Source organism: Babylonia areolata, chromosome 30, assembly GCF_041734735.1.
Source record: "Babylonia areolata isolate BAREFJ2019XMU chromosome 30, ASM4173473v1, whole genome shotgun sequence".
In the NCBI taxonomy this organism is placed as follows: Eukaryota; Metazoa; Mollusca; class Gastropoda; order Neogastropoda; family Buccinidae; genus Babylonia; species Babylonia areolata.
The window spans coordinates 24,233,875-24,246,374 of record NC_134905.1 but is presented as its reverse complement, the minus strand read 5'-3'; the positions used below and the strand labels follow the sequence as shown (position 1 = coordinate 24,246,374).

Genomic DNA, 12,500 nt, shown 5'->3' with positions numbered 1-12,500 from the left:
GCACTAGCACACTGACCACACTGTTGACAGCTGATCTGACAGTTGGGCAGCATGTAGGCAGGGTTGTTGGTGCACTCCCCTCGGGCCGCCCACTCCTGGCACATGGCGTTCTTGTCCTCACAGCCTGAAACAGGCAGAGTTGTGCTCCCATGTATGATTATATTGTCTGTAAGACAATCACGGAAACAATCTCTGCTAAGAGAGGGGCGTAATAATATCACAGTTGTTGTTCCTTTTTAATACGCGAATTTTCATCGGAACTAAACGAAATGAAATGAAATCAAACAAACCAAAAGAAAGAAAAAAAGAAAAGAAAAAAAAAAGTATGAAAAAATCAATATTTGGAATAGTTATATTACCTTCTTCTTATTCGTTTGTGGGCAGCAGCTCCCACGTTCACTTGTATGTACACGAGTGGGCTGTTACGTGTATGACCGTTTTTACCCCGTCATGTAGGCAGCCATACTCTGTTTTCGGGGGTGTGCATCAGTGTTGTGTATGTTCTTGTTTCCATAACCCACTGAACGCTGACATGGATTATAGGATCTATAACGTGCGTGTTTGATCTTCTGCTTAGGTATACACATGAAGGGGGTTCAGGCACTAACAGGTCTGCACATAATATGTTGACCTGGGAGATCGGACGAATTCTCCACTGGTGACCCGGCTTTACCCAGCCAGCGCCGTTAAGAGATTCGAACCCGGGACCCTCAGATTGAAAATCGAACGTTTTCACCACTCGGCTGTTGCGCCCGTCATTAGTTTTGTTCACTACAGTCAGTGACACCGTTCATGGGTAAGAACAGTACTCAGTGACTGCACTTCAATCTCATGCTACACTGATCTCATTGATTTCACCAAGGGACAGCAGTCGATGGTTTAGAATTATCTCCCTTCCATTGTGGTTGGTGGGAGATTAAAAGTTTATCTGTTTAATTTTTGAAGTTTATTTGTTTAACTTTTGTTATCGATATTTGAAATAATTCTTATTATTATAAAGTTTAAATGTTCAGTTGTCTTAGACTTAGAAATGTGTCACTTGTAGAAGAAAAAGGGTGGAAAACGCAAAAGGTAGTTATTAAACGCACTTTCTTGCCAGTCCATGATTTGGACTTACTTTCTAATTTTTCTCTCCTTTCCCGAATTTCATCTGGCCAAGAGAAGTCGTGTAACTTTTTGTCTTACTAAAAAAAAGGACAACATTAAGTGTTCTTAAGTAAAGTAAGGGTGTCTTTGTCTATAAATATATTCTAAAGATATATTTTAGAGTTTTGTTGCTTCTTCTTATTATGTTGAGCAGATGCCTGAATATGTTTGGGACTTATTTTTGTAGGACTGCATGTTGACATTGACCAGTTTCCAATATGACTATAGCGGTAAGGTGCCGTTCACGAGATTCGAACCGGGTACCCTCAGATTGAAAGTCCAATGTTTTGACCACTCGGCTATTGCACCCGATGATGATGGCAGAGACTGAGAGAAACACGGTGACTGACTGACAGACAGACAAACTGTCAGATAGACAAACATACAGGCAGATGAATTGAAGGACATACAAATAAGCACACAGACTGAGCAATAGATTGACAGACATTCAGAAAAGGAACACAAACGGACAGACAGACAGACTGACAATCAACCAACTAAATGACCAACTAAAACCACTCCAACATCCAGTCCCACATTCGCTCTACGATAAAATTGTAAACACAAACATAATATTTGAACTCACAGTTTACGATGCAGACGACAAAAACACAGCAAAGACAAAAGCTGATCACAGATCGTGCAGCCATCTTTCCAACCCGAGATGGCCTCTCTTGCAAGTCACAATTAATCTTGGCAAACTGAAAGATAAGACAGGAGGAAATGAAGATAATCGACGACCCACCTGTAATGTTAAAGGGTCATCCACTGTTCTCTCTTTCTTTCTTTTTCTTATTCAGTTTCTTTTTTTTCTTTCTTTTTATTTTTTCTTCTCTCTTTTTTTTTTTTTTTTTTTTTTGCAGCTAAATTGTTCGCTTTTGTTTATGTTTTCTTGGACCATTGTCCAAGAGAGGGAAAAAAAAACCCAAAAACAAACAAACAAAAAACCACGCACCAGCTTTTGTTCATTAATTAACTAGTAGGAGCAGTTTGCCTGTCTGTGTGTCTGTGCGTCTGTCTCTATCTTTTGGTCAATTTGTATCTTTATCTGTCAGTCTGTCTCTGTCTGTCTCTCACTGACAGGTTTAAAAAAAAAGATTATTACCTGACTACCGTGTGTGTGTGTGTGTGTGTGTGTGTGTGTACATGTTTGTGTATGTGCGTGCAAGCGTGCGTGCGCGAGTATGTGTGTATATGTGCACGTGAGAGCGTGTTTGCGTGTATGCGCGTGTGTGTGTACATGTGTGTGTGCGAACGTGCGTGCGTGTGTATTTGTGTTTGTGCATGAGAATATGCGTACACACACACACACACACACACACACACACACACACACCCACACCCGTTCACTCATTCAGCAACTTCACAATGGACATGATTTTGAAAAGGCCTATAGCACTGTTGAACGTTGCTGTTCATAGGCATATATTTTGACGCTAACATCATAAAACCTCGCCATGAAGGTTCAACAGAAAAAATAAAAATAAAAATGTCCGGATCTGCCGATAAGGCACGAACATACGGCCTTTGGAATCTTTGAGCAGAATAATCTTATCATGCGTCGTATATTACTTCTTTTTTTTCTTAATGCAGAGACACCATTTGAGAACACACAAATACACGGACACATGCATGCGTGCACGCATACGCGAGCGCGCGCGCGCGCGCACACACACACACACACGCTCGGAAGCACGCACGCAAGCACCCACAAATGCACACACACACACACACACACACACACACACACACACACACACTGTTCCCGGCAATGTTTCTGTAGTGTTCCTGTGCTTTTCTGCGATTGATGGAGTGTTTACTTAGTTCAAATTAACTGGTTGGTTAGTTGTTTTTTATATATTATTTTTTTATAGTTGTTTATTTAACAAATTAGTTATTGTGCTGCTGTATTTTCTTGCCTCCTGTTGCTGTATGTCGTAATTTGAACAGTTTCAGTATCTCATCTTCTTTTGCTTGCTGTTGTTTCTGTGTCACGGCAGTCCACGTGTAGAGAAGAGGGCTGAGTGCAGAGTTGAGCGGTAACATGTACACAACCAGGCCACCATGGATCTTGTCTGAAACAGAAACACCGCACAAAGCCATCAGCAAAGCCAGACTGAATGACAACCAGCAAACAGCGTACGTGACAGACAGTTTCCCCACCAGGTGAACTTCGGAATAAACCAATCTCTTTGTAGTATCAAGCACTATTCGGTATTTGGGTGTTCGCTTGTATATAACAGTTTGTCCAGGCACAATCATTAAACACAGAACAAAGTTGATCACTACAATAACAGTAAACCACCTGACGTTTCTTTCAGAATTATAGTTTTGAAACAAAGCCAGGCGGCAGAGACCAGACTGACCATCAAGGCCCCAGTGTGACAGTCCAGGAAGGAATGGTATCAACGACACCAGGATACCAACAACCCAAACCCCAACACAGGCTACACGTATTGAACGTTTATTAAACCTCCACGAACCATCAGGAAAGAAAAAGAGTGTGTCATGATCCAAAGTGATCAGCCAGATGATCAACACTGACACTTCACTGGACAGAAAACACAGAAAGCCATTCACTTTACAAGTCACACTCTTTGTCCATGACTGTTCAAAGTGGAGATAATTTCCATGAAATATTTCGTTTGCTGTCAATGTAATAGTGATATGGATCCCCATACACACGTTAGCAAACAGTATGTTGGCAAAGATTGTTATACAGTTGCTTCCAAACACATTTATATCTGCTGGTGGAATCACTTTACAAGCCAGGCTTCCAAAAATGGCGATTACAGCAATCAAGGAAAAGAAAATAATTTCCAGTTTTGATGGCAGGAGTTTTCCACATGATGGAAGAACAACGTCAGGTCCCTGGCATTTCAGCATCTTGGACTGTTTTGGAAGTAAATTGTTACAACACAGTCTGTAGTTTGATGTTGATATCGATGTTAATGCATTTAACCCTGCCATCAGATCCAGAGGAAAGTGACTGACTGGATTCCCCCAAAGATCCAATTCAGCAAGGTGTGGCATAGTTTTGAAGCCTGTAGCTCCAACAGTACTGACAGCAGAAAAGGACAAATTGAAATGCTTCACGCGTGGTAAGTACGTTGACACGACAGTGTTTGATGTTTTGAGAAGTGTTTTCGACACGTCTACCAGCACCAGGGCATAGTGAATCTGCTTTTGATGTTCAGTCGTCATCTCCTTCAGAGGGTTATTTGACAGCTTTATAGTTCTGAGTTGTGGTAACTTCAGAAAAGCAGACATATTTAGAGTTTCCAGCTGGTTACTGCCAAGTTCAATAAAGTGCAAATTGACAAGACTCATACATGACACATTACTCAAGGAACAATATGATAGGGTCAGGTGAATGATGTATGTATTTTTCCCGAAGTCAGTGGGTGACATTCCTGATCCCGTGGCGTCTACATGACGAAGCTGAGGAAAACCCTCAGTAGGGAAGGGACGACTGCATAAGAAAGAGTGACCTTGACACTGGCAACCCTCAGGACAGGTCATGTCACACATCATCTCGTCATCCCGCTGTGGGCACTGACCCCAGCCATCACACAGATGATCGCCGTGAACACACACTCTGGAACTTCGACATCGGTAAAAGCCCCCACACGTCACTGTCTCACAGTGTTGCTCATCTTCTCCATAAACACAGTCAGAAAACCCATTGCATCGGGTGTACACAGGCAAACAGTACAGCCATTCTGATGTGCAGCGATAGTGAGTGTCTGGACATGAGTCATCAGCTGTCATCAGCTGCTGAGTAAAGTAACCAGTACCATCCAGACTGATGTAGAACAGCTGTTTTCGGTCTTTCCCGTTGACTGTTGCATGATACGAATAGAAGTCAAAACATTTGATCTCATCAGAATCATCCATACAGTCTGAAAAATCGTTACAATACTGACTATGCAATACACACTGACCGTTAGCGCACTGTAAACCGTCACATTCTGGATGGTGACAGAATGACTCATCACTGTTATCTGGACAGTCCTGTCTGAAGTTACACACAAAAGTATAATGAAGAGTTGTGCTGTCATCATCACATTCAAACATGACATGTGTGTAAGCAATCGTTCCAGCAGGAACCATCTTGTTCTGGTCATCGCTCACATTCTGCATCTTGCAGGACTGTGAATACGTGTTTTTCCAGCAGTAACTGTCAGGATCACACAACAGATACGTTTGTGTCACATGGTGACTTGGGCAAACAAACAGAACTTGCTGTGTGCCTGTCAGTACATGCTGGGGAGAACTGAAAGGGGATGGTTGAATTTGTGGAGGAAACCATGTGATATACCGTGACTTTATTTCACAGAGAGCTCCATCGTAGTCTTCTACTGAAAACGGACAATAAGACAGTCTCATTGACTGAAAGTACAAAACACGACCAGTTTTTATAGCACGGTAATAAAAAAGCACTTCGAAGTGGTCCACGTTATAAATTAGTTCTTTGTCAGACCATTTCAGAAACTTGCTGTATAAAAACGGCACTGAGTACCACCCTCCTTTGTAACCAATAACCAAATTAATGTTTGCGTAATCCTTAAGAAGCTGAAGAGAGTCTTCCTGCTCCTGTCTTGATTTCAGTGAGGCAACATGTCCCCCTATCTTCCCACAGTCATTCTCTAAAAATATGTATGAAAATTGCCTTTGCCTGACTGAAGTTATTAATTTGAAACATTTGTTTCGTGAAGCCACCAGACCTTGGCATCCAGGGCTGCTGAAGGGACAGTGTTCCGTCTCATCACGACCATCCTCACACTCTGTCTTCAAATTACAGTCAAGAGTGTGCTGAAATTTCGAGTAGTGATTCACAGAACAGTTGAACAGACCACTGGGGAGCTTGTGTGGATGGTCATTCTTGGAAAGAAAGAAAAATTGTAGTTTTAAAAAGACATGAATAACTACGTTGTATTTGAAGTTGATTTGAAGATACGAGACAAGGAAAACGGAAGCTGGCTCGGAATTCACCATACACAGATTTTCAGCATGGTGGTGATTAGTGTCAGGATTTCTGTAGATTATGTCTATCTGCTTGGATATACTGCAGTCACCAAACTTATATGATTGTCGAAAACTGATCATGATGACAAATGCTGATGATACTTGCAGTACTTCTTTGCAATGAAGATTGCGAAAACCTTTAATATGGGGCACTATCATGAAGCCTGAATATTCTGACGTGTGCTTCCGGACTAAACTGAGCCGTTCAATTCCAGTTATATCAATCTTAACACGAGAGTTGTTCCGACTTATTATGCGCATTCTATGACTGTACACGTCAGTGTAATATTCTGCAGGACCATGGCGGTCACAAAACGCACTGTATGTGTCAATAAAACTCCATCTTCTCATTCCGGCAAAACGATACACCGCCACCCCCATGTCCACACTCCACTGCCTGGACTCACACCAGTATGCCAGTCTTCGTAAGCGAGCACGTGCGTACATTCCTCGAGGTACTTGCACGTGCAACGCACAAAAAGTGGTGGAATCTCTACACATCCCGTACACAGCTCCCTGATGATATGTGATCTCTGGCAACCTGTACATTTTGCAGTCTGACACGTTGACATTGACGACTGTGATGTTTGTGCTGTTTTGTGTGTTCAGATATTGCAGTCCCGGACACATATCGTTTATATTGAATTGAGTGCTTGTGGTGTTGATGATATTGATCACGTTCCTTTGTCCCGCGAGGATTTCTGCTCAGATTGATGGAAAATAAACATAATTATGTATAAGGTGAACGCAAATACATCAAATCCAAAAGAAATCAGTCTTTACCTGCTCATGAAAAAACAACCACTAAAACACCACCACCACCACCACCAGTGACAAAAACAACGTGAACCTGCGTTTAGTGTTTTATAGACACCCTTCTTCTTATTATCAATATTCTTGGCAGTCCGTTGGGATCCGACGCTGACAATGTCTGTGAACTCAACGAGCTGGAAGCACACAGGCGCCCACAGGTGTCGCAACGATGGTTTGAATTCTGGACTGAGGAGGATGAGGCCGTGTCATCTGTCCCTCGCAGCGGCGAGACGCAGTCGTCTGTCCTCTTCAAAGGCAGCTGTTGCTTCGGAGGTGAGAGACCTCCAAGATGATCTGTCCGCAGCAGTTGTAAAGGACGAGCCTGTCTGTCCGCCAGCCTGTTTAACCAGTCTGAACAGATCCACTGTGAAACTTTGCATATCGGAACCAGTAAGGTCTGGCACAGTGAGCATTGTCCATGCCTCGATTTTATTCTGATTCGGAGAGGATCTGCTGCTTGTAATGACTCACCATCAGCCTCAGTAAGACAGAGTCCATGTACCAACCAGCTAGCTCACAGAATGCCAGTGCCACACCTGTGGGAAGTGCTGCACATCCAGAATCGGCCTCTTCTCCCATATGAGGACACACACTGACAGATAAGCCTGCCTACCTACTCATCCATCGGTCCGACGGGAGACTCCATCGAATGAAGAAACCATATTTGGCTGGCATTTGAAAGTAGTGAGCCACCAATGGACGGGCATCCATCAGCCCTGGGAAATTATAGAGTTGCGCTGTGGATGGTGGTGACTGATAGTCTGGTGTAGGCTGGACAGACCAGTACAGGGGTGACAGTCTCTCCCATACAACGTACCATTAACACTATCTAGTACCATTATCACTGCCTTCATTAGCGCCTCGTGCCAATAGCGCCATATACCATTATCACTGCCTTCAATTAGTGCTCCGTGCCAATAGCGCCACGTACCATTATCACTATCTAGTACCATTATCACTGCCTTCAATTAGCGCTCTGTGCCAATAGCGCCATGTACCATTATCACTGCCTTCAATTAGCGCTCCGTGCCAATAGCGCCACCCCATTATCACTGCCTTCAATTAGTGCTCCGTGCCAATAGCGCCACGTACGATTATCACTATCTAGTACCATTATCACTGCCTTCAATTAGTGCTCCATGCCAATAGCGCCATATACCATTATCACTGCCTTCAATTAGCGCTCCGTGCCAATAGCGCCATATACCATTATCACTGCCTTCAATGAGCGCTCCATGCCAACAGCGCCACATACCACTATCACTGTTGTCAATTAGCGCTCCGTGCCAATAGCGCCATATACCATTATCACTGCAGCGCCACATACCACTATCACTGCCTTCGATTAGAACTCCGTGCCAATAGTGCCACGTACCGTTATCACTGCCTTCAATTAGCGTTCCGTGCCAATAGCGCCACGTACCATTATCACTGTCTATCACAACGCTGCCTTCAATGAGCGCTTCATGCCAATAGCGCCATGCACCATTATCACTATCTAGTAACATTATCACTGCCTTCATTTGCGCTCCGCGCCAATAGCGCTACCTACCATTGTCACTGCCTGTGTTAGCTATACATGGCAATAGCACTACATGATACTGCCACTGTATTTGATAGCACCACTCGATTGTAACGAATCTGTCAATGTGTCTGTCTGTACTGTGCGTGAATATAGGTATATTCTCATCAAACACAAATATGTATATTCCTGATAAGTAGATATATTCTTATTAAACTTCTGCGTTACATACTGCGTTCTCTAGTGTAGTCTCTTCTCATCAACAGCAAGGTTAAGGTGAGAGAGAAAACTTAGGCCGAACGTTCAATGCTCTGGTTAACTGCTAAAATTACTTATTTCACTTCTGGGCACATGTGCATGACCTGAAGAAGACTACAACAGATATAAGAGAAAAACTCAGATGGTTTATTCATCAAGTCCCCCTTACAGTGAGGGCCATCACGGTGGTGAAACCTACATGTCATTATGTAAGAGGCATTCTGTTTGCTTTTTCTTTTTCCTTATCTTCTTCGTTTGTGGGCTGCAACTGCTATGTTGGCAACTATACTCCGTTTTCGTTTTTTTTTCCTTATCCATTTGTGGTTCGTCGAGGCAAGGGATCCACTTTATTACTGCACCGGAAGTGAGCGAGGTCAGTTTTTAAAGTAGGTCACCGAGCTCTTAACAAACCATGCTCATATCCTTGGTTGTTTCCTTGCTTGACCCAGTTTCACTCGATGAGAACGTTTGAATGTGGTTTCCAAATGCCAGTAATGAATTGTATTAACTTGCTGTTGGAATTCAAATATCTCCAGGTGTGTTTCGTGGTGGGAAAAAGTTTTTTAAAAAGTCGTTGTTTGATCTCGTTGTCCACAATTATGCGGCTTCCGTATTTTGAAGAACTTGAACACTCCTCTCTTGATCTCTCATTCTGAGCTTGCCTCTGGCCTGAAGTTAATACAAATATTTGATAGAGATTCTTCCAGTTTAAATGTGGGTGCCAATCATAACTTTTTTTTAACGCCAAAATATCTCGTCAAATTATTCATCTGAGGAAGCAGATCGTCGCAAAATTCTATATGTGAGAATAGATAATATGTCTTTGTCAGAACATAATTATGTTTTTTATGATGGTGTCTGGTTTTGTTTTTCCTCTTTCGTTTTGTTTTTAAATCTAAAGCGGAAATTTAACTAAAACCTCTGAAAATAATTCTTTTAACTCACTCAGTACGGCCAGTCCTCTCTTCTCCTCCACACAGACCCCTCGGATGTCCAGTGGGTGTCTGAATGACCCAACCTTTAGCTTCCGTCGTCAGAATGGTGGTCTTCTTTGTCAACATTCACCTCTTCAGTATAAGAGTCTTCCGCTTGCAATATTTTGATGATGGTAATTGGCGTGAAACGCTGTTAACGTCGTCTCTTTCGCCGTTCGTATGGAGAGAGTTAAGCAGATGCCTGACAGCAGCATGACCAAGCGCGCCAGTCAGACCTTCAATAGCCGAGTGATTGAAGCAGTGGACTTTCAATCTGAGGGCCCTAGGTTCGAATCTCGATAACGGCGCCTGGTGGGTAAAGTGTGGAGATAATTCCGATCTCCCAGGTCAACAAAGGTGCAGACCTGCTTGTGTTTGAACCCCCTTCGTGTGTACACGCAAACAGAAGATCGAACACGCACGTTAAAGATCCTGTAATCCATGTCAGCGTTCGGTGGGTTATGGAAACAAGAACATACCCAGCACTGATGCACACCCCCGAAAACGGAGTATGGCTGCCTACAGGGCGGGGTAAAAACGGTCATACACGTAAAAGCCGACTCGTGTACATGTGGGAGTTGCAGCCCACGAACGAAGAAGATGAAGAAGGGATCTTCAGCGCATGCATTAGATTTATCTTCCTGTCAGAGTGGATTTCTCCTCCACAATTTTGCCCGATGACAACACTCTTGTTGCCATGGTTATTGATTGTTGTTGTTGTTGTTTTCAGTGCGCCACCCACATAAGCATCAGTGCATCATCATCGGTGGCACACAGCTAAGAATATTGATGCATTTCAGTACTTGGGCAGCACAGTCTCCAACGACGGATCGGCCAGGACTCAAGGTAAGAATAATGATAATAATGATGATGATGATGATGATGAGAAGAAGACAACAACAACAAGAACAACAACAATAATGTTAATAATAATAATAATAATGATGATTTAATTTATAAAGCGCCTTTCCATCTTTTCCATGATGATGATGATTCATATACCCCTCCAATCCTCTCTCTCTCTCTCTCTCTCTCACACCCACACCCACACACTCACCCTCCCCCCCTCCACACACACAATCAGATATAAGTCCAGGTCCTGATGTATTCGTTTTCCATAAGGAAGGGGAAGAACAAATCGATCCACCCATCCATCCATGTATCTTTCTATCTATCTACCTACCTACCAACCAGTTAAACTGCCCATTTACCTACCTACCTACGTATCTATCTATCTATCTGTCTACCTACCTACCTCCCTATCTATTATAACTATCTATCAATGCATTCAAATGGTGCCCATAACATGCGAATAAGAGACTGATTTAAGAGGTGAACAAATACAATAAACTGACATGAACATAAATCATATTTGCTTGCCGTATTTTCTTCTGAATCAGCCATGCTTCAGCTAAGAATCCATGTCACCCTAATGGGGGAGGCAGCAAAGGCTGGAAAAGTCTTGGGGAAAATGAGAGAACCATTTCCAGGGCTGGAAGGCTTTGCCCTTTCATGGTCTGGAAAAGTCTTGGAAATTTTAATGAAAAAAAACCTTGACCAGTACCAATGAACAAAGAGCTTAATGCATTAAAAAATGAACAAAGAGTAACGAAAACTTTACATCAACACTGGGACATACACCCATCTCTTTTGTCAGCGATGTTGTAGATAAAGACATACATATACAGTGACAATGCGTGTGGCAAGGTTGTACAGGATGGACTTGCAATTTAGTACATGAAATAGTGCTGTGTTTAGAGTGTTACCTCAACATAAAAGTATCTAATTTCAAATAACACATATTGCAGTAACAATAAGTAACACAGAGTGTATAGAAATCTAGCCAAGTAGAAAAGTAATGTTTCGAAATCTTGGCAAGTAGAATAGTAATATTTCAAAAATGTTGCATGATAATTTTCAGAACTTCAAAGCATTCGAGTTTCTGTTGTAATATGGCTTTACCAAATGTTTTCTGTAATGATTGTAGAATGAACATCGAAATGTATCATGGTACTCATCACCAAGATCATTCAAGTTACATTTAGTGCACAATCTTTCATTTCTTTTAATACGATGAATGCGTCCTGTCTTTATACACAATCGATGGTTCAGTGTTCTATATTTTAATACATACCTTGATAAATGTTCTGGGAGTATTGTTAAATATTTTTCAAATTCAAACCTTTCTTCAGACATTCTGTAATTAAGTTATAAATTACAGAATTTGAGAGACCATCGTGCCTGCAGCTAAAGGTGTACCTGCAGGTAAATCTACCTGAGGCAAGGCGAAGAACAGTATCGGATTGAAATGGCCAGTGGAATTCTGACAGACAGTGTTTCGGTGGGACCAGCAGGATAAGCACAATGCACTGATGTCAGTGGTTTCGCTGCTGTCCCACGTGAACTCTGCACTGCTCAAGTTACTGTAGAGGGACACCGTTTCAGTACTGTGAGTGCTGGAGGTGGACTGGTCATTTGCTGACCATCGTGTCCGCGGGTAAAGGTATACCTGCGGGCAAATCTACCTGAGGCAAGACAAACTGCCCGAGGGTAAGCAGTATCCGGTATTGAGGAACACCAGTCTTCAAACCTAAAGGCAAATTCGTCCACACTACCTGTCAAGGGTGACTGGCCACGAAGCAGAGGTAAACATGGCGGATCCTTTTGCAGTGTTGTTTCTGTATTGTATTGTATTGTATTGTATTGTATTGTATTGTATTGCGTTGTATTTTTGTCACAACAGATTTCTCTGTGTGAAA

At 42.5% G+C, this 12,500-nt stretch overlaps 1 protein-coding gene across 1 annotated transcript in view; it reads right to left on the bottom strand.

Annotated features, from left to right (window-relative positions):
- LOC143275643 (uncharacterized) overlaps positions 1 to 1,883 on the bottom strand; it is a 4,557-nt gene extending 2,674 nt beyond the window's left edge. The window contains exons 1-2 of the mRNA XM_076579895.1: positions 1,733 to 1,883; positions 17 to 124 (exon numbers count right to left, since the gene is read on the bottom strand). Coding sequence (XP_076436010.1) covers positions 17 to 124; positions 1,733 to 1,796 — 172 coding nt within the window. The 5' untranslated portion in view covers positions 1,797 to 1,883. The remainder of the gene's footprint in view (positions 1 to 16; positions 125 to 1,732) is intronic.
- Positions 1,884 to 12,500: the final 10,617 nt, after the last annotated feature.